Source organism: Apium graveolens, chromosome 4 (assembly GCF_009905375.1).
Source record: "Apium graveolens cultivar Ventura chromosome 4, ASM990537v1, whole genome shotgun sequence".
Lineage (NCBI taxonomy): Eukaryota > Viridiplantae > Streptophyta > Magnoliopsida > Apiales > Apiaceae > Apium > Apium graveolens.
The window spans coordinates 25,482,505-25,503,609 of record NC_133650.1 but is presented as its reverse complement, the minus strand read 5'-3'; the positions used below and the strand labels follow the sequence as shown (position 1 = coordinate 25,503,609).

General features: G+C 36.8%; 1 protein-coding gene across 1 annotated transcript; it reads left to right on the top strand.

Annotated features, from left to right (window-relative positions):
* Positions 1-3,954: 3,954 nt before the first annotated feature.
* LOC141718430 (uncharacterized) lies at positions 3,955-6,434 on the top strand. Its single transcript, XM_074520811.1, has 6 exons — positions 3,955-4,806; positions 4,904-5,082; positions 5,167-5,277; positions 5,522-5,943; positions 6,014-6,237; positions 6,378-6,434. The coding sequence occupies exons 1-6, from the start codon at positions 3,955-3,957 to the stop codon at positions 6,432-6,434; spliced, it is 1,845 nt and encodes a 614-aa protein (XP_074376912.1).
* Positions 6,435-21,105: the final 14,671 nt, after the last annotated feature.

Below are 21,105 nucleotides of genomic sequence, written 5' to 3'. Positions count from 1 at the left end.
TTGAAATGCTAAAAAGCCGAGAGCAAGTTCTTGGTGAAGAGAAATAGATTTTTATTTTGGTGAAAAATGATTTGTTTTGGCTTGGTTGATTTGGTTTTGTTTTTGTTTTAGTTAATTACCTATTTAACCTTGGACTTTGTGTGGTTAATAACCATCCACATCTCCTTCCTCCTTATGTCATGCTTGTGTCATGCTATGATGTCATCTTTCCCTCCTTGTCCTCTTCTCATTGGTTGGGTGACATCATCCTCTCTAATCCCTTTGATTAATTCCCTAATTGTTTGCTTAATGACCGCTGATTTGTTATACGGTTCGCTTAACTTTCGTTTTCGTTTATCGTTTATCGTTTGAGGGATCATACCCGAGATCTTATTACTTAGGTTCCCTTAACCTTTCTCATATATTGTATTCCTTTTATGATCCTCTCTTATAATCCTTTAATTTAAATCCTTTTTATCCTGTTACCTTATACTCAATTCTTTCCGTATCTAGTGGATTTCCGGGAAAAATCAAAGTATTCGGAATTGGATTCTGACGATCTTTACATACACTTATATACCACATAGAGTACTAATAATATCCCAGAATATCAATAACAGAACCCCTACATAGTGTGGCATGAAAAGTTTTCTCATTCAGCATAATCTGCAAAATCACTATTCATAAGGGTTTCAAAAATTTCCAAAAATTGGGGTTATTACAAAGTGTTTCACTTGGATGTCAAATCAGCCTTTTTAAATGGTGAGTTGCAGGAAGAAATATATGTGGAGCAGCCAGAGGGGTTTGTCATGCAAGGTGAAGAAGATAAAGTATACTTGCTCAAAAAAGCTCTTTACGGTTTGAAACAATCGTCTAGAGTTTGGTATAGCAAAATTGATGATTATTTGCTGAATTTAAGCTTTAAGAAAAGCTTATCTGATTTCACTCTTTACGTGAAACATAAAGGAGCTGATATACTCATTGTGTCCATCTACGTTAATGACATTCTCGTGACAGGAAATAATGCAAGGCAAGTTATGGAGTTCAAGCATGAGCTAATGCAGATTTTTGATATGACTGATCTTGGTTTGATGACATACTTTCTCGGAATGGAAGTTACAAAAAAGAAGAATGATGTATTCATTTGTCAAAAGAAGCATACGAGAGAATTACTAAAGAAATTTCACATGGAGGAGTGTAAGGAAGTAAGCACGCCAATGAATCAAAAGGAGAAGTTGAGCAAGGAAAGTACTGAAGAAAAAGTCGATGAAGGGTACTACAGAAGCCTGATTGGATGCCTAATGTTTCTCACTACAACAAGACCCGACATTCTTTTTGCTGTAAGTCTTTTATCTAGATTCATGCATTGTGCTAATGAGATACATTTACAAGTAGCGAAGAGAGTGCTGAGGTATATTAAAGGCACTGTTAACTATGGAGTCAAGTTTGGAAAGAGTTAAGACTTTAAGTTATTTGGATTCTCGGATAGTGATTGGGCTGGATCAATCGATGACAGGAGAAGTACTTCAGGATATTGTTTTAGCCTAGTCTCAGGCATTTTCTCATGGTGCTCGAAGAAACAAGATATTGTGACTCAATCTACTGCGGAGGCGGAGTACGTAGCAGCTACTGCAGCTGTAAATCAAGTGTTATGGCTCAGGAAGATATTTATTGATGTGCATTTGGAACAAACAGGAAGTACTGAAGTTTTTGTGGACAGCCAAGGTGCAATAGACATTTCACACAATCCTGTCTTTCATAATAATACTAAACATTTGAGCATCAAGTTCTATTTCTTAAGGGAGGTGCAGCAAAATGGAGATATAACCTTGGTTCACTGCAGTTCTGCGGATAATTTGGCTGATTTGTTCACTAAACCACTACCAGTTGGCGCATTTCAGATATTAAGGGAGAAGATTGGAGTTTGCAGTTCCTACAGTAAGGAGGAGTGTTAATTATTTGCTCCAGGACTGCATCTATTTCTTAATTTAATTTTTATTTAGTATACTTAGTCTGTGACAACTAGTATACCAAGTCAATAAGTAGTTCCTATTATCTAGGAAGTAGTTAGTTTGTTCCTTATCTGATTGATTAGAAAGTGGTCGTTTATATAGCTTTTTCTGTTAAGTATCAGCAACTATATAATGCTGATTTAGTGATGAATAATTAATAAGAACTCCCATTGCTCCATATCTGTGCTCTTTTGTATTATCTAAACCTAAATCAACTGTGTTTTTATTCATTATACCAACAAACAAAAATTACATTTCCAGGAGGTTTGTTTGCGTCTGGTGTGTGCGTGCCTGTTTTTTTTTGTTAATTATTTGTTCGTCGGTTACTTTGCATGCAACAAGAGAATTACTAATAGTCTGATACGTGTCTGTAAATATATATAGAGTAAAGTGCACTTTGTGTACATGCACTTTGTGTGTCAGACCACTTTAGGTATCATACTTTAAAAACTCTCATTTCGTGTACATGAACTCTGCCCGTTTTTGTGGTTAATGTATTTCCGTTAAATAGAACTAACACCGTTACTTTTTCTAGGGGCAGTTTTGTCAATAAACATACATAGTTAAAACCCCCAAATTACTTTACCCTATTCATTTCATCACTTTGTCTTTGTCTTCCCTCCCGCCAATTTTGCTCTTGCCTCTGCTCATTCGACCAAGAATGGGGTGGTTTCGGAGAAAAGCTAGTGACAAAGACATGTACAAGCCAGATGAAGGTCCTGATTATGATGGTAAGAACTTACACTCGGTTTTGTATACTTAGGGTTTGTTTTTAATTAAGTTTTTACCCTGAGTTGTGACCTAGGGTTTGTTCTGCTCATGATCTGTTCCTAGAATTTGTTAAATAGGATTTTATCCATGTACGAGTGTTAAGTGCATTAGTTAAAATCAATATGTTGTTGTCGATCCCTGTGCATGTTGTCATCGATTTGTTATAACATTCGAAATGTGTAGAAATGTGTAATTGCTAAAAAGGAGTGTTTTTACGTTTTTCTGACAATGTGTTGTTCAGTATAGCATTAAAAAAGGATGGGTAAATGTGTTTTATTTGAAATGTGTAATTGCTATAATGGAGTGTTCTATAATGTCAATTTGTTGTTTAGTAAAGCATGGGTAAAGTTGTTTTACAAGGTAAATTTGGTTGTTGCAGTTTATGAAGACATGTTCACTATTAAAATGCATTATGGGGGCAAGTTTAGTGAGACAGATTTAGGCATTCAATACGTTGGGGGGTCCTATGACTATTTTGATTTGTGTGAGTCAGATACAATGAGTATACTGGAGTTGATAAGCATGTTAAAAGAGTGTGGAAAAATAGGAGTGTACACCTTATTCTATAAGTGGCTAAAGACTGATATGACAAGAGGTTTGCATACCTTGGACAGAGATTGCGATATTGTAGAAATGTGTGAGTTTCTTCCACCATCAAAGGTTATATATGTGTATGCCATCACAACTGATCCTATTGCTGTAGTTGATGCTGATGGGGTGCCCACTCAGGAGTTTGCCCCCCTCACAGGTTGAAAATATGGAGTATGTTGATCATACCACAGAGCAGGTGGGAGCAAACATTGCTGATATGATAGAAGATCATGAAGGAGATATTAGTGACAATGTAAATGGGGGGGGGTTCAGTGATGATTAATCTGATGAGGACTACAACCCAGTGGAGGATATAGATGTTCTGAGTGATTGTAGTTTTTACTCTGATGCTTCAAACATGGATTCAACTGATGATGAGGTTTCTAATCACAAGATTTTGAGGGATAAGAAAAAGAAAGAGAAGGCCCAAGGGAAAGGGAAAAAGAAACTGAATGATAGAGCAAACATTGTTGAGCGGCCTGTGGAAAAGGACACAGTTCTTGAGAATAAAAAATTGGAAGATGACAGAAGTTGTAGTGAAGATGAATGAGGAAATGTCAGTGATGCCTCTACTAACTATGCATCCAGTGATGAAGAAAGGATGGCATGCAATTCAACTGATGAAGAGGAAGTCACATTTCCATTCTTCAATTCCATAACTGACATGAAGGACCCAGAGTTCCAGCTTGGTATGTTGTTTCCAAATGCTAAAATCTTCAGAGCTGCAGTGAGAAAGCAAACAATTATGCACAGAAGACCTATTAAGATATGCGGGAACTATGGTATCAGGGTGAGGTTTATTTATGAGAAGCCATGTGAATGGAAGATTTATGCCTCAAAGATGAACTCAACCAATACCTATCAGATTAAGGTATACAACCCTAAAAATACCTGCACAGCTACTTTTTACCAGAAACAAATTAATTCAAGGTGGATTGCTGAGCATTATGAAGATGAAATTAGGATGAATCCAACATGGCCACTAGCTGCTTTTTTGAAAAAAGTTGTTAATGATTGGCATTGTCATGTTTTTGTATATGCAATTTCAAGGGCAAAGAAAAAAGCTTTGGACAACATAAATGGTAAACATGTGGATCAGTATGGGAGAGTATGGGAGTATGGGGAGCAGATTTTGAAGGTGATGTCTCAGTCAACAGTTCAAATTATGACAGAAGATCAAGAACTAACAGGTGGTAGGAAGAGATTTAAAAGAATGTACATATGCCTTGGTCCACTAAAATTGGGATTCAAAAATGGTTGTAGGCCATTGCTTGGACTGGATGGATGTCATTTGAAGGGCCCATATGGTGGCCAGTTGCTTGCAGCTGTGGCAATATATGCAAATGATGGAATGTATCCCCTTGCCTGGGCAGTTGTAGAAGCTGAGAATAATGACAGTTGGAACTGGTTTCTAGAGAGCCTCAAGTCTGACATGAGGATAGAGAATGATGGTGCATTCACTTTTATAAGTGACAGATAAAAGGTAAAAGATTTGAATAATAATACTTCTATATATAATAGTAGTTAATGATTGGTTGGTGCTTTGGCAGGGCCTGATAAATGTTTTGGAAGCTGTATTCCCTAATGTTGAACACAGGTTCTGTGTCATGCATCTATATAGGAACATGTGGAAGGAGCATAAAGGCATTGGTGTGAGGATGTATTTGTGGTTGGCTGCTAGGGCCACCACTGACTATACATTTAACAAACATATGCAAGAGATGAAAAAGTTTGTCAAATTTTATATTTTTTCATATAAAGTGCAATTACATTTCATTAACTATACCCTGATATTTACATTTCTGTCTAACAGTTGTCAAGGAAGTGCTTTGAATGGCTTAGTGAAAAACCTAGAAGTCAGTGGTCCCGGAGTGCATTCAGGAATCTTTGCAGGAGTGACATGTTTGTTAATAACCATTGTGAGGTTTTTAACAGCACAATCAGGAAATACAAGGACCTACCTATTATATCTATGCTAAAGGCCATTCAAAATAATGTTATGGTGAGAATTCAGAAGAGAAGAGACAAAATGTTGAATAGCTATGTCCTCAATCCAGTGTGTCCTAATGCTATGAGGAGGCTGAACAAGTAAGTCAAATAACTTTCTTTAGGTACCTTTGGATTCATACCTGAAATGTTGATAACTATGATTTTGTTCTTACTTGTAGGGCAATAGATCAGAGTAAAGGTTATCATGTGACTTGGAGTGGAGGTGCTAGGTATTTAGTGACAATGTCTGCTGGTGGTTATGAGATGGTAGTAGATTTGGAGGCTCATAATTATCCATGTAAGAAGTGGGGCCTTTCTGATATTCCTTGTTACCATGCTTGTGCATGCATAACATGGAGCAAGAAACCATATGAGCCTTTAATTCACATGTCATACAGCAAAGACATGTTTTTAAAATGTTATTCAAACATTGTTGAGCCAATAGTAGGAGATACAGAATGGACTGAAACACCCTATCCAAGGCCCTTGCCCCCAGAAAAAAAGGTTCAACCTGGGAGGCCAAAGAAGCAGAGGAGCAAGGTGAATGATATAGCTGATGCATCTGGAACAAAACTTAAAACACATAACATGAAAATAAACTGTACCTACTGTACTGAGGCCAATCATAATATAAGGACTTGTCCTGCTAGGGTAAGCTGCTTCAACTGAAGCTGGTGAAGGTGGGACAACAAGTGCTGGAGGTAATGTAAGTAATGGGACAACAAATGGAGCAGCTTCTGGGGTGAGTAAAAGGACCATTGCTGAAGGCACTCAGGGTGGGGTATTACTAAACAAGAGTAGAAGGGCAAAGGTTCAAAAAACTCCACTTCATATTGAGGCACAACAGACAAATGTTCAAGGTCAGGGAACCACAACTACTAGGGCACATATTGAGGCAAGGAGGAGGCAAATTGAGGCTAATTTAAGCAAGCACCTTTGTCTGGAAAATTTGAGTATTATCATAGTCTATTTGAACTTGGTATTAGGATGCTTTGTATACCCTATTGTCCACCTGATGTACGTTGCTTCATGTAGTTGCTTAATGGAATATTTTGGTACGATGCTCATAGTGTATTGTCACCATTTGCTTAATGCTTAATATCTTATGGTTTTTTGCTTATATTGTATTTATCGCTCATTAATATCATACAATATGTTGCTTATATTATTTGTCGGATATTAATCATATAGTCTTACAATGTGCATTGTCGATTGATCTATAAGTGCTTCAAACTTAACGTAACAAAAATAATTACCAAACATATTTTCCAATCAAAGTCTAATATTACATCAACCAAAGCACCCTTACATTGTTCAAAGAAACCACCTAGTACATTGTACCTAAACAAGAACACCAACAATATACAACTAAATTGGAGTCACTAAATTGTGCATACTTGGCACAACTACATCTGTAAACCAAAACCATCTGTAAACAACAATCATTCAGTGCTTTAATCAGATTCAGAAGAGTAACCTCCATCCTCAACCACGGCTTCCTGTCCAACTGCGCCAAGAACCATGTTCATCATTAGCAAAAATAACACAAACATAGAAATGACAGTGAACTCTTGCTTCTTCTTCATATTATTCATCTCAGTTTGATGCTTTTCGATAAGCCTATCCATCCTGCGCCCGAACCTGTGCACCTGCTCAGCAATACTTTCTTGCAGCTTCTCAATCACTGCTACAGCTCGAGGTCCAAGTGGTGGGTCTACCTACTTGTGGTAACCACATTCTTCTTCGGTACATTCTCTGAACCTCCTTCCAGCGTTTTCGCCGTACCAACGAGTCTTCACCACGCTCATCCGGTTGAAATCACATGCCAGATCAAGAATGTCATTATAGTTTTCCATGTTTTCTGCCATTTCTGTAGAGGGTGGATGCAATTAGGGTTTAGATATCAAGAAATTGGGGATGAGGGTAAATACAGTGGGGAATGGATTTAAATAGAGCCGTTGTATATTTTATTGACAAAACTGTCCCCACCAAAAGTAACGGTTATGTGCTCTATTTGACGGAAATACACTAACCACAAAAACGGGCAAAGTTCATGCACACGAAATGAGAGTTTTTAAAGTATGATATCTAAAGTGATCTGACACACAAGGTGCACGTACACAAAGTGCACGTACACAAAGTGCACTTTACTCATATATATATATATCCACCATATCCATATCATACAAGTATGTCAAAATTTTAAAATAAATTGACGCTAAAATGCATTATTCAGTCTTTTAAAGGAATAGCATACAAGACCTTAAGCCCTTTAAACTTCCATTAAATGGCAAATGTGGGCCAAGATGAGCCCCGTTTCTTATCGTTACAATAACGGCTTCTGCTCCGGGATTTGTTGAGGACTGATCAGATCCTCTGCCTCGCATCTTACCAAGAATGTTAGCCTGTTGAGTGTCTACTTAATGCTCCTCGAGTTCTGTTCCAGGTTGGTCCGAATTAGGAATGATATTCTTAATCTTTATGCTTCTCTGCTGCTCTAGAGCTTGTTGCTCCATCCATTGCTGACGACAGTTTTCCAGGACTTACAGATGCATTGTTTTCCCAATTATTAAAGAAAAGTTAATGTAGGTAGACTTGTTATAGTCTCTGATCCTTCATTGATACTGCTCTTGTTATTCCACTCTATGAATCCCCCGATTAATTTGCATCAATATTACCATCTTTAAAACATTGCTGCCGAGCTCTTGAGTTAATCCCATCATTGCTATCCTCCAGCACTCTTTTAGTTTTACAATCACGAACCAATGCAATAAGTAGCGAACTAGTTGACCAAAATGCAACACCCTTGCACTTAAAGGATAAACCAAGAATCTCTTCTTAAAAAAACATTCACCAACAACACTGGTGGCCATTCTATTAGACATGAAGAAAAAGAGAAAGTACTTATGATGCATCAGTCATCATAAAAAAGATTTGTTCATACAAGCAATAAATAAACTAAAAGATTTAATTCAAGCGATAGTCCCAGGTCCTTTATAAGTTTTTTTTAATAACAATAGGCACTACACACAACATGAAATATTCCTTCAGAATATTTCTCACATGAATAAAGTTCATAGATATGGTTCACCTCACAAAATATCATATCCCCTTTGGAACTCGAGTTCGTCCCAAATTTGCAGGCCAAGTGATCCTTCTTCAAAAGCACAGAGCATGACGGGATTAGGCCAACGCCACTAAGTGTATACACTAAAGAACCGAGATACTAGCATAGAGCATAAGGATATATCTGACATATGCAAGCAGCAAGCAATTGCCCGTTAATACTACCTAAAAACAACCAAATTCCTCACAGAGTAAATTCTATATTGCATCCCTTTGGTTTGGGTAATTGGCATTTTGATATCACTTATTTCAACAATTGCACTTTGCATCGCATACAAGTTTAGGCGTTGTATTTTGCACCACTCCCGTTAATGTTTACCGTTACCGTTAAATATATCAGAGGTTAAGAAGAAATTTGATCATGTATAATTACTAAATTCTAATTTTTATTATATTCAAATTTAAAAAAATCGAATTAAAAAAATTATATTTAATTTTTTTTAAAATTCAAATTTTTTAAAAAATTATATTCGTATCATTAAATTTTTTATAATTTTAAAAAGAAATTAATTCATATCATATTCGAATTTTTATAAAATTCATAAAAAAATAATTCGTATAATATTCGAATTCGTATCATATTCGAAATTAAGAAAATTGAAAAGTTTTTTTTATAATTTTTTAAAAAATTAACCTTTAAATTTAATTTTTTTACCCTCCAAACCATATTTTTTGGAAAATCGTATAAAAACCTTTAAATTCGAATATAATTTTTTTAAAAATTATAACAATTTGAATATTAAAAATTTTAATAAATTGGTTAAAATGTTCAAGTTTTATAGTTGAAATTAAGAATTGTAAAAAAAAATTGTTCAATCGTATAATTGAAAAATATGTTGAACTTTAATGATCAAAGTGCAATTAGACATGGTCAAATTATTTTCTTTACCCTTGACATATTTAACGGTAATGGCAAAAACTAACGGAAGGGGTACAAAGTGCAGCACCTAAACTTGTATGGGATGCAAAGTGCAATTGTTGAAACAAGTGGTACCAAAGTGCCAATGGCCCAAACCAAAGGGATGTATTATGCAATTTACTCTTGGAATAATTAATCACCACGTCAGTTGGCCAAGAATCTCTTGCATCTAAGTGTCCTTCGGAAACTCTGTACATCAACGGAAAAATTCTAATAAGAATTATGCAATGATAGTGTTCTACACCGAGAGAGAGAGAGAGAGAAAGAGAGAGAGAGGGGGGGATGCCATGGTCAAATTGCAATTTAGACATGGTCAAATTACTTTTTTACTCCTGACATATTTAACGGTAACGGAAAAAACTAATGGAAGGGGTGCAAAGTGTAGCGCCTAAACTTGTATGGGATCAAAGTGTAATTGTTGAAACAAGTGGTACAAAAGTGTCAATGGCCCAAACCAAAGGGATGCAATATGCAATTTACTCTTGGAATAATTAAACACCACGTCGTTTGGGCCAGAATCTCATGCACCTAAGAGAATCCTTCAGAAACTCTATACAACAACGAGAAACTAAGAGGGAGGGGGAGGGGGAGGGGGGAGAGAGAGAGAGAGAGAGTCCATAGTGGATATAAATTGCATTGCACTTGCAAGGAAACCTCTACCACAATCCAGTTCCATTTACGAGACAACCGGCTTGGGCAAAGTTTGTAAATTATAAAATGACAAAGTATATGTATGTTGTTCTATATGTATTTTGTGTTTATTTATCATTATTCCAGCATGTACTCTTTCAGATGGTGACTCTGTATATTAAAAGGTGGAATATTTCAGCTTTCTCCGGAATCGAATTAGAAAAGTTTGGTAGTGAGATTATATATGTTAGTCCCTAATAATGCAACAAGAATTACAGAAGGGGGGTTGAATGGAATTTTTGAACCTTTTTCTCAAATTATAAAATGTTCTATCTTAATAATATATAAGTGTTTGATTTGCAAAGTACGGAATAATAAGTTAGTAAAATCAAAACACAAGTAATTAAAAACACAAGTCTTTAAAAACTTTCTGGTGCATTTGAATGTATCCACCATATATATATATTATATCAAGAGAACTCTGTGTAGCAAGATTTGCTCACAGCTGATTACAAATATCAACAACTAAGTTTACAGAGAAATGCTAAGAATACAGCTTAATAATGTTTCTCTGAGAATTTTTTTGCTTAGTATTCCTGTTGTTCTATTTGCTACTTCTTGGTTTATATATCACCAAGATTACAAAGTAATAAGACAAGATAATAAAACAAAACCTATCAAGTCTAATACTATACTGCTTCATTACTCTGTTTCAGCATCTTTGAATATTTTCAAAATAGCATGGAAATGGCAATGCTTCTTTATTCTCTAAAACCCATTTGAATAGGCTTCCACATTCCGTTTGCATACACTCGACGCATGTGACTGTGTTGTCAGTGTCAACTAATGTTTAAATTGATTATCCGCCGTGTACATGATCATCCGTCGGGTTACCTTGTTGATCATTCATCGAGTGGCATTGTTGATTATCCGTCGGGTAGCTATCTGGCACTTGACTTCATTTCATTTATGCAGAATTACAAGACATCATCTATGTACAATTAATCAACCTATTCTGCATATCTAATTAAAGTCAATATGACTTGAGTGCTACTACAGAGACTAAACAAGGTGTATGCAGAAATGTGCTACAGACTCATTATTACACAAGCTACTCACTCGATGGACAATTGATCATCATCCGTTGGGACTATATTGAGTCATCCGTCTGGACTATATTCTTTATTCTTCGAGTGCTATATATTTCACTAAGTAAAATCTACTAAGGTGTTTTGTTAATGAAATCATCAAGTTCACAACATATCCACAACAATCTCCCCCAATTTATGTCTACTGAAATTGTAGCCATAAATTAAGAGAAACTTGATGATAACAAAACACTCTAAAAATACAACTTTAAATATAAGTAGATAAAACTGTAAAGTGCTTCAAATAACAAAATGTACAAAGATTAGCTCACAATCATTTTCAAGGTGCTCCTCTAGTCTGAGCAGATCAAACTAATTCCTTGAAGGTCTGGATCTCTTTCCAAGCTTTCTGTTGTTTTCTTCTATTTAATTTTGGAGCTGTTTGTGGAATTCAAGTTCATCAGATTCTGAGAGATTTAGGTTTTCTTGCATCTCCAAATGAGTCTCATTGCTAGAGATGCTCAATTGGTCTTCTAATCTGAAAAATCTTTTAACTCCTTTGTCATCCATGAACTCCATCAGCCAGTAGGGCCTTAGATGCACTCTACTTCCTTTGTAAGGAATGGTTAGAGTCTTTGGGAGTGCATCTTTAGCTCTAATACTCCTCAGTTCTTCAATCTTCTTTAGAACCGGTCTTCTTGCAGTTACATTGAAACCAAAGTTCTTCTTGAAAGATGAATAAACTTTTATCAGCACAGATTGGCTTTCTTGAAGGATCCTGTGAAGTGGCCATTGAATCTCCTTTCCTCCCTTGTACTTGAAAACTAACCTTTCAGGTAGATTCTTGTAGGCATCAATCCCTCTAACTTCTTCCAGTTCATCTAGATAGAGGTTTAGGTCAGAGAATTACTTGATGTCACATAAGTACAAGTAATCTCCCTTATTGATTTTGGATTGAGCTTTGGTTAGAGATTTGGATTTGAGAGGTGACAACTTCACTTTCTTGACTGCTCTTGACTTTGTTCTCTTTGCCTTGTTAAAGATTGGAAAATTGAAGTTAGGAATTGGTAGACTTTCCCAGTTTATTGGTTCATCCTTAGGCACAATAGGTTCACCATGAATGTTCCTGTAAGGATCCACCACCTTAATGTCTTCAAATACCACTGAGGGTTTTGATGCTTGAGTTGTAGTTGAAGTGGATTCCTTGGGAAACTGATCCTCCAATTCCTTACCAACAAAGTTCAATTTCCTTTTGGTTCTTTTGGCCAATTCCTTGTATCTTTGAGATTTCTTCTGTTGTGGTTCAACTTGCTTATTTGGATCTTGAGATTCAGTGATTTTAGATGGATGAGCAGGAATTTGTTGTGTTGGTTTCACAGCTTGTAGCTTGGCCAAGATAGCAGCTTGCTCTTTCTTTTGTTTAGCCTTTTTAGCATCTAAAGCAGCTTGCTTCTTTTCTTGCTTCAATCTTACCTTTTCTTCTCTCTTTGCTTCAACAAATTGAGGATGTCCAGCCACCACATAAATTTCTTTACCATTCCTGAAAACTTTAGCAATTCTCCTTTTTAAAGCTGAATCAGCTGGATCCTTGTAGATGGTAATGGATCTTGATAACAGTTTCTTCTCATCGGGCTTTGGTGTCTCATACACTGTATCCAAAGGGTTCTTTAGTGATGATTTTGGATAGTTCACCCCTGGCTTCAAAAGTACTTCAACCTTTGGAGACTTGATGCAAGATGGCTGTCCTCTTTCCAGATAGTTCAAGCTCATTTCATTCACATAGATTTTCCTGACTTGTGAGTGATGAATGGCTGACTTTTCTGGCTTCTTTGCTAGCCCAAACTTCTTCTGAATATCCTCATCAATCTTCTCCCAGTTGATTGGCTTCAACTGCTCCTTTTCAGCCGCTCTTAAATTGGCTGCTGCTTAATTTATCAGTTCAATACTATCTTTGGCTGGTGGCTTGGTAAAAGTAATTGAAGGCATAATTACTTTGCTAACTTCAATGTTGAGCACTTTTTGCTCCCCCTCACTCCTAGAATTCTCTTTCTCCCCCTTTTTGTTATCAGCAAGTTGAGTAGAGGAGGTCTGTGCAGCCACCAGTTTCTGAAGCAAGTCTGTTTGTTGAGCTTGATGTAGATGAATTGCTGTAAGAGATGCTTCCATTGTTGTCATTCTTGTATCTAAGGCATCTATCTTTGTGACAAGATCAGAATTTTTTCTGAGCTATCTCTTGTTGTCAAGCATTGTAGCTTCTGGAAGTTTAGAGTCCATCTTGTCAGAAATGGCCTTTTTCATCTCATCAATATCACCTTTGATAGTGTTGACATCTCGAGCATGTTGAAAACCTTGAATTTGTTGTAGTTGCAGAGAAGCAAGATGTGCTTGAAGGGGCTTTTTGGTGTTGGCAATTGTGGTGATTTGAAGAGCAGAATTTATTTGATTTATTAGTTGAATCAGGGTTGTCTTGAAGTAGTGTTCATCACAGTGCTTTGAAAATGCCCAAGATGGCATGCCTAATCTTGAAATGGAGCCTACTTCTCCCCCTATGTCCAATGGCTCTTCTTCACTATCTCCACCTTCACCTCCATAGAATTCTTCTGAACCACCAGTCTCATAATCAACATCACCAGCTGTAGAGGGCAAAGCTGTGATGGCATCCTTAGCTCTTAGCATGGACTGAGTGGTGTGCACCAAGTTGAGCATCCTTTCTGCATTGGCATTGCCCTATTCAGCTAGAAGTTGATATGCTGGAACAGGGTGAGTAAATGTCTCAGCATCAAGGGAGGTAGAATCTATAACAACTTGAGGTTGCTGAGATAGTCCCTCCCTGTCTGCATCCTGGACATTCATTAACTCACTTGCAATGACATCCATCCTTATAGCTCCTGTACCTGCATTTCTCACACTATCTCTCTTTTATTGCATCAAGGTCTCACCTTGGCTCCCCACCCTCACACCCTCACCTTCACCATCTAAGGTGGGACTCCACACACTCTCTTTTGCCAATCCTGAAGAACTGGATTGCATATTTTCACTCTTTTCCTCTCCTTGTTCCTGGGAGCAACCCAGACTCTCACTCATAACACTCTCTTCCCTCAATCCTAGAAGTGATTGTACTACCACTAAGTCTTCTGCACTTGAAATAATTGATGAAATTTGAAGCTGTGCAGAGATACTCGACAGATAAGGGATATCCGTCGAGTTAGCAGTTTTACTATCCGACGAATAACTGATGTTAAGATTATCTGTCGGGATACAATCACTACTCGACGGATGAACAATATCCATCGAGAGAGTAGGAATAAATGATTTAGGAGTGGAAACTATTGTAGACTCTGTGCAAATTGATGAAAATTTTGGCACAGATGTCTCAACAGTTCCTGAAAGAATTGGTAAGTGAGCCAACAAATCATCCAAAAGATGATGCTCACTTGCACTAGATTTTGGCTTCCCCAACAGAGTCAAAGAAGGGGAATCAGGAATTAAGGTGTTGATCATATCCACATCGAGAGAGTTTATGGGAGAATTTGGTGTTTGAGGTGCTTCTATAACTAAAGATTTTGGTTGTGACTCCACATTTATTGGAGCCACATCAAACTGACTTTGAGAAGGTACAGTGATTCTGTCTTTAGCACCAGTTTACACAGTGTGTAAACCCTGTGCATCCCCAAGGGTTTTTGGTTTCTTCTTTCTTGAATAGGTTTGGGGTGAGCTTGTGTCCCTTACCCTTTTGGCCTGTGCTCTTGGCTGAGAGCTTTGTTCAATAGTCACATCCTTTTGGGAGGATGCAACTAGCAATGAGCTAATTTCCTTATTAAGCACTGTAGTCTGTTGGGAAACTGCAGTATGGCTAGGCTGGGAAACACTCACCTCTCCAACCTTATTCTTAGGGTTTCTTTGATTTTCACCCTTTCCCTCACCTACCTTACACTCCCCTCTTTAGATTTGGTGGATTTTGCAACTGGCATCTTTTGAGAGATACCAGAGGGGGCTTTCTTTGACTTGGATTTAGAAATTTTGGATTTGGTAGCTTGGGTAGGCAACTGTTGGGTAATTGACACAGTTGCCATAACTACACTAGATTGTAAAGTAATTTGTGAGGGTGGAATAGTAGAGACAGATGAACTTACCTTACTTACCTGAGGTGCTTGCATCACAGGGAAATAGAAGAGTGGAACCTCTCTATGATGGTTTGCCCTGTTCAAATCTACAATAATTCTTCTCTCTTGAACCCAACAATCTAGTTTGTTGGTTGGGTTCTCAAGCATAATTTCCTTAGAGAGGTGGTTAGCTAACATCATAAAAAATCTAGCAGAGTAAATATTTTTACCCCTCTTATTTAACTCACCTAACTTAAACCCCAACTCAAACAAAACAAGATCACTAAACTTAAAGTACTTATCAGTAACTAGCATGTAAAGCATAAGCATAGAGATATTGAAAGAATCAAAATTACTGATTTTACTGTAGAATACCTTAGTAATTACATCACAGAGATAACTCTATTCCTTCCTAAGACCCATCCTCCTAATTTCACTTAACTTAGAAGTGGAGAGTGCATAGTTCATGGAGTTAAGCATGTTAATAATGTCAGTGTCTGTGTGTGGTGAAGTTACAGTATTATCAGGAATTTTGAAACATGCTTTAACAACATCACTGTTAATACAGAATTCCTTACCTTTAATAGTGAGTGTGATGGTTTTATCAGTTGAGTTGTACACAGCAGTTGACCACATTTCTTCAACAACCTCACAAAAGATGGTGGGTGATTCCAGCATGGCATAGTTGAGTTTGCAGTTCTTCACAAAATCCATCATTTTGTGGTAGTCACCAGATTGTTGAATCCCCTTGTTTACTACAGCTGTGAAGTTATTTTTCTCATAGATGAATCCAGTTTATGACATGATCTTGACTACTGGTGCCATTGTTAGAGAGTGGAAATTGCAGAGATAGAGATGATAATTGCTTTTGAGGAAGAGAGAATTTAGAGCAGATTATTTGAGAATGATAAAAGAAAAGTAATGGAAATGAATTAAGCTTTTATACTATCTCAAAAATAACTGTAAAAAATAATAAAGTAAAATAAAGTAACCAATAAGAATTGCCCAAAATAGTCGTTTAAAAAATAAACTGTAATTTTTTTTTCAATTATCCGTCGTGTTATACTTATAAACTGTAAGTATACTCGATGGATAAAGTTCAGGGAATTAACGGCTAAGATTCAGACAATTCGATGGATGAGGATAAATTAGTTATCCGTCGAGTCATAAAATATTCCAGAAAAGTAATTGATTTTATTAATAAAACATATACCGACGGATGATCAAACTCGATGGATAATGATCATCCGTCGAGATATAAATTTTGACTTAGCCAAAATTTCATTCAAGACTGTAAAACCAATTAAATTTCTGGCTGGAGTACAACTTGCAAATAATCTATAAGGATTCAAGAGAAATTTAGCATACCTAACTCACTTACCAACCTTGAGAAGGTGGATTCATCCAGTGGCTTGATAAATATATCTACAAGCTGCTTTTCACTTGGAACAAAATGTAGTTCCATAGTACCATTCATTACATGTTCCCTTATGAAGTGGTACTTGATGTCTATGTGCTTTGTTCTTGAATGTTGCACTGGATTTTCAGTGATGGCAATTGCACTTGTGTTATCACAGAAAATGGGAATTCTTTCCACTTGCAGACCATAGTCTAGCAATTGGTTTTTCATCCACAAAATTTATGCACAGCAAATGCCAGCAGCAATATTTTCAGCTTCAGCTGTAGAAGTAGAAACTGAATTTTTCTTTTTACTGAACCAGGACACAAGCTTGTTTCCCAGAAATTGACAGGTTCTTGTAGTACTTTTTCTATCAATTCTATAACCTGCATAATCTGCATCTGAATAACCAGTTAGATCAAAACCAGAATCTCTAGGGTAGCAAATGCCAAGTTTTGGTGTTCCCTTGAGAAATCTGAAAATTCTCTTAATAGCTACTAAGTGAGATTCTCTAGGATCGGCCTGAAATCTAGCACACAAATATGTAGCAAACATTATATCTGGCCTACTAGCTGTTAAGTACAGAAGTGAGCCAACCATGCCCCTATAACTTGAAATATCCACAGACTTTTCAGTAGTGTTTAATTCAAGCTTAGTTGCAGTGGCCATGGGAGTTTTTGCAGATGTGCAATCCATTAGATCAAACTTCTTTAAAATATCATAAATGTATTTAGTTTGACTAATGAATATTCCATCACTAACTTGCTTAACTTGCAGACCAAGAAATTAAGTTAGTTCTCCCATCATACTCATTTTATACTTACTTTGCATCAATTTGGCAAACCTTTTTGCAAAGTTTTTCATCTGTAGAGCCAAAGATAATGTCATCTATATAAATTTGAACAAGTATACTAGAGCCATTAACATTTCTAAAGAAAAGAGTTTTGTCTACAGTACCTCTAGTGAAGTAATTCTCTAAAAGAAACTTTGACAAAGTGTCATACCAGGCTCTAGGTGCTTGCTTCAGTCCATAAAGTGCTTTCAAAAGATAGTAAACATATTCTGGAAAATTTGGATTTTCAAAACCAGGAGGCTGACTGACATAGACTTCCTCCTCTAAATCTCCATTCAGAAAGGCACTTTTGACATCCATTTGATAGACTTTGAAATTGGCATGGGCTACATAGGCTAGGAAGATTCTGATGGCTTCAAGTCTTGCAACAGGAGCAAAAGTTTCATCAAAATCTATTCCTTCTTGTTGACAATAGCCCTTAGCAACCAATCTAGCTTTGTTCCTGACTACTATGCCATTTTCATCCATCTTATTTCTGAATATTCATTTGGTGTCAATTGGATTCTTTCCTTTATGCTTGGGCACCAGCTTCCATACCTTATTCCTCTCAAATTGGTTTAGCTCCTCCTGCATGGCTAAAATCCAATCAGGATCCAACAAAGCTTCTTCTACCTTCTTTGGTTCTTCCTTAGAAAGAAAGCTGCTGTATAGACATTCTTCTTGAGTTGCTCTTTTTGTTTGAACTCTAGAAGCTACATCACCAATGATGAGCTCAAAGGGGTGATCCTTTGTCCATTTCCTTTGTTGAGGTAGATTAGCTCTAGATGAAGAGGCCTCATTGCTGTCTTGATGTGTGATTGAGTTTTGATTATTAGAAAGTCCCCCTGAGTTAATGGATCTTTGATTTGAGAAGGGAGAGCTTTCTGTAAGTGATCTATTCTGACTTCCAGCTTTTTTTGATGACCCGACGGATGGTGAATTTTGAGTACCGACGGATGAGGCTGGTTGTCTCCCGACGGATAAAGCAGATTGTCTCCGACGGATGAAGCATTATGCAACTCGACAGATGTTGAATTTTGTGCTTCATTGGTAGTAGATTTTTCTGCATTATCCTTTGATACTGTTTCTTGATCACTTTCATCATCACTGTCATCACTAACCATCTCCACATTGTCGAATTTGAGACTCTCATGGTAATCTCCATCTTGCAGTCCTTCAATCTTTTTATCATCAAACACAACATGTATTGATTCCACAATAATGTTAGTTCTCAGTTTGTAGACTCTATATGCTCTACCAACAGTATATCCAACAAAAATTCCTTCATCTGCTTTAACATCAAACTTCCCATTCTGATCAGTTTGATTTCTCAAGATATAACATTTGTAGCCAAAGACATGAAGAAAATTTAGAGTTGGCTTCTTGTGTTTGAACAATTGATAGGGAGTCATGCATTTTGCTTGATTAACCAGAGAAATATTCTGAGTGTAGCATGCAGTATTTACAGCTTCAACCCAGAAATATGTTGGTAATTTAGACTATTCAAGCATTGTCCTTGCAACTTCAATAAGTGATATGTTCTTCCTTTCTACTACACCATTTTGTTGTGGAGTTCTTTCTGTTGAAAACTCATGCAAAATCCCATTTTCTTCACAAAATGCTCTCAAAACAGAATTCTTGAACTCAGTTCCATTGTCACTCCTGATTCTTCTAACTTTTAAATCAGGATGATTATTGACTTGCCTTATGTGATTGATGATGATTTCACTAGCCTCATCTTTTGACTTTAGGAAATATGTCCAAGAGAACTTTGAGAAATCATCTATAATTACTAGGCAAAATCTTTTCTCTGAGATGGACAACACATTGACTGGTCCAAACAAATCCATGTGAAGCAGTTGCAAAGGTTCTTCAATTGTTGAATCAAGCTTCTTTCTGAATGATGCTTTAATTTGCTTTCCCTTCTGGCAAGCATCACACAGTCCATCCTTAGAAAACTCCACTTGAGGAATGCCTCTAACTAGTTCTTTCTTTACTAGTTCATTCATGGTCTTGAAGTTTAGATGGGATAACTTCTTGTGCCATAACCAACTTTCATCCTGACTTGCTTTGCTGAGAAGACAAGTAACAGATTCTGTATTTGATGAGTTGAAGTCAGCTAGGTACACATTTCTTTTTCTCACACCAGTGAGAACCACTTTGTTGCTCCTCTTGTTAGTCACACCACAGGCTTCTGAGTTGAAGGTTACTAAATGCCTTTATCACAAAGTTGGCTTATACTCAACATATTATGCTTGAGACCATCCACTAAGGCAACCTCCTCAATGATGACATTGCCTTTTGAAATCAAACCATATCCCACAGTATAACCCTTGTTGTCATCTCCAAAAGTAATACTTGGGCCAGCTCTCTCCTTGAACTCCGTGAGCAGGGTAGAATCACCAGTCATGTGTCTTGAACAACCACTATCCAAGTACCATAGATTCTTTTTATTTCCCTGCACACATCAAAATCAAATCAAGTTGATTTTGGTACCCAAGTTTCCTTGGGTCGTGCCATGTTAGCTTTCTTTTTCTGTTTCTTAGGCTTTATCTCATTTTACTTGGGGATATCAGATTCATCCTTAGTCATTTGAGTTGAACCTTTGAAACCATTCATTATAACAGAATTATCATGCATATTTTGACTAACAGGATATGGCATGTTGTTAGTCAACATGATATTCCAGTAAGACATGCTAAATGGCATTTGTGGCATACTAAATGCAGCATAATAAGGATTAGGTGCAAATGGCATATTAGCAAACTGTGCATTCATATTCTGTGTAGACATAACATTCATAGGCATAGAAGACATGGCATTTATGTTGGGAAAATGAGGTGGCACAGATATGGAAGTAGACATAGCAGTTTTGCAATTAACAGACAAATGATTTACACTACCACACTTGACACAGATTTTTCTAGGAGCATATTTATCAGGTGTGTAGTTGTTGTGCTTGTTAATTTCTACTTTACCATTTCTATTGTTTTTCTTTTTAGCCTCTGTTTTAACCTCAATCTTTTCCAGTCTGTCACTCAATTGCTTGACTGTCATATGACCAACATTAGCCTTTTTCTCCTTCTTCACTTGACTGGATTCTCCTGGAACAAAATTCTTGGAAACTGATCCATATTTCTCATTTAACCTGGTAAGTTTGGCTTTACTCACAGGTTTGCTCACAGTCGACGGATGAGGATTTATATAACTCGACGAATAACCCTTTTTGTTATCAGACGGATGATCCTCATCGTCCGTCGAGTCTACATCTGTTAGCAATCCTTCAATCATATTGGATTCCAGCTTCTCCTTATTCTTCTTCCAGGCTGCATCACAAAAGGACTCAATACCTTGAACTTTGGTGATTTGAGCATGAACATCTCTAGATGTTTTCCACGCCTTAATCACCTCCTGTTCTCGTTTAAGCTGCTTCTTTAAGATCTCTTCTTTCTTCAAGGACTCAGTTAATTCATCATTAGCTATTTTACACTCAATTCTTAATTTTTTAAATTCAAGGAACTGAGACTCTAGCACATTATTCCTCTCACTGAAAAATAAATTGTTTTCTTTGATTTTAGCATTTTCCTTAGTAAGAGACTTAAGTGTAACACGCAAATGATATAATTCTGTAGGCATGTCATTTATTGCATCATTACACTCAGCTTT

Coding starts and splice junctions, on each gene's coding strand:
- LOC141718430 (XM_074520811.1), top strand. CDS start 3,955: ATGGCATGCAATTCAACTGATGAAGAGGAAGTCACATTTCCATTCTTC. Junction 4,807..4,903: donor TGAGGATAGAGAATGATGGT/GCATTCACTTTT, acceptor GTGCTTTGGCAG/GGCCTGATAAATGTTTTGGA. Junction 5,944..6,013: donor ACATAACATGAAAATAAACT/GTACCTACTGTA, acceptor CTTCAACTGAAG/CTGGTGAAGGTGGGACAACA.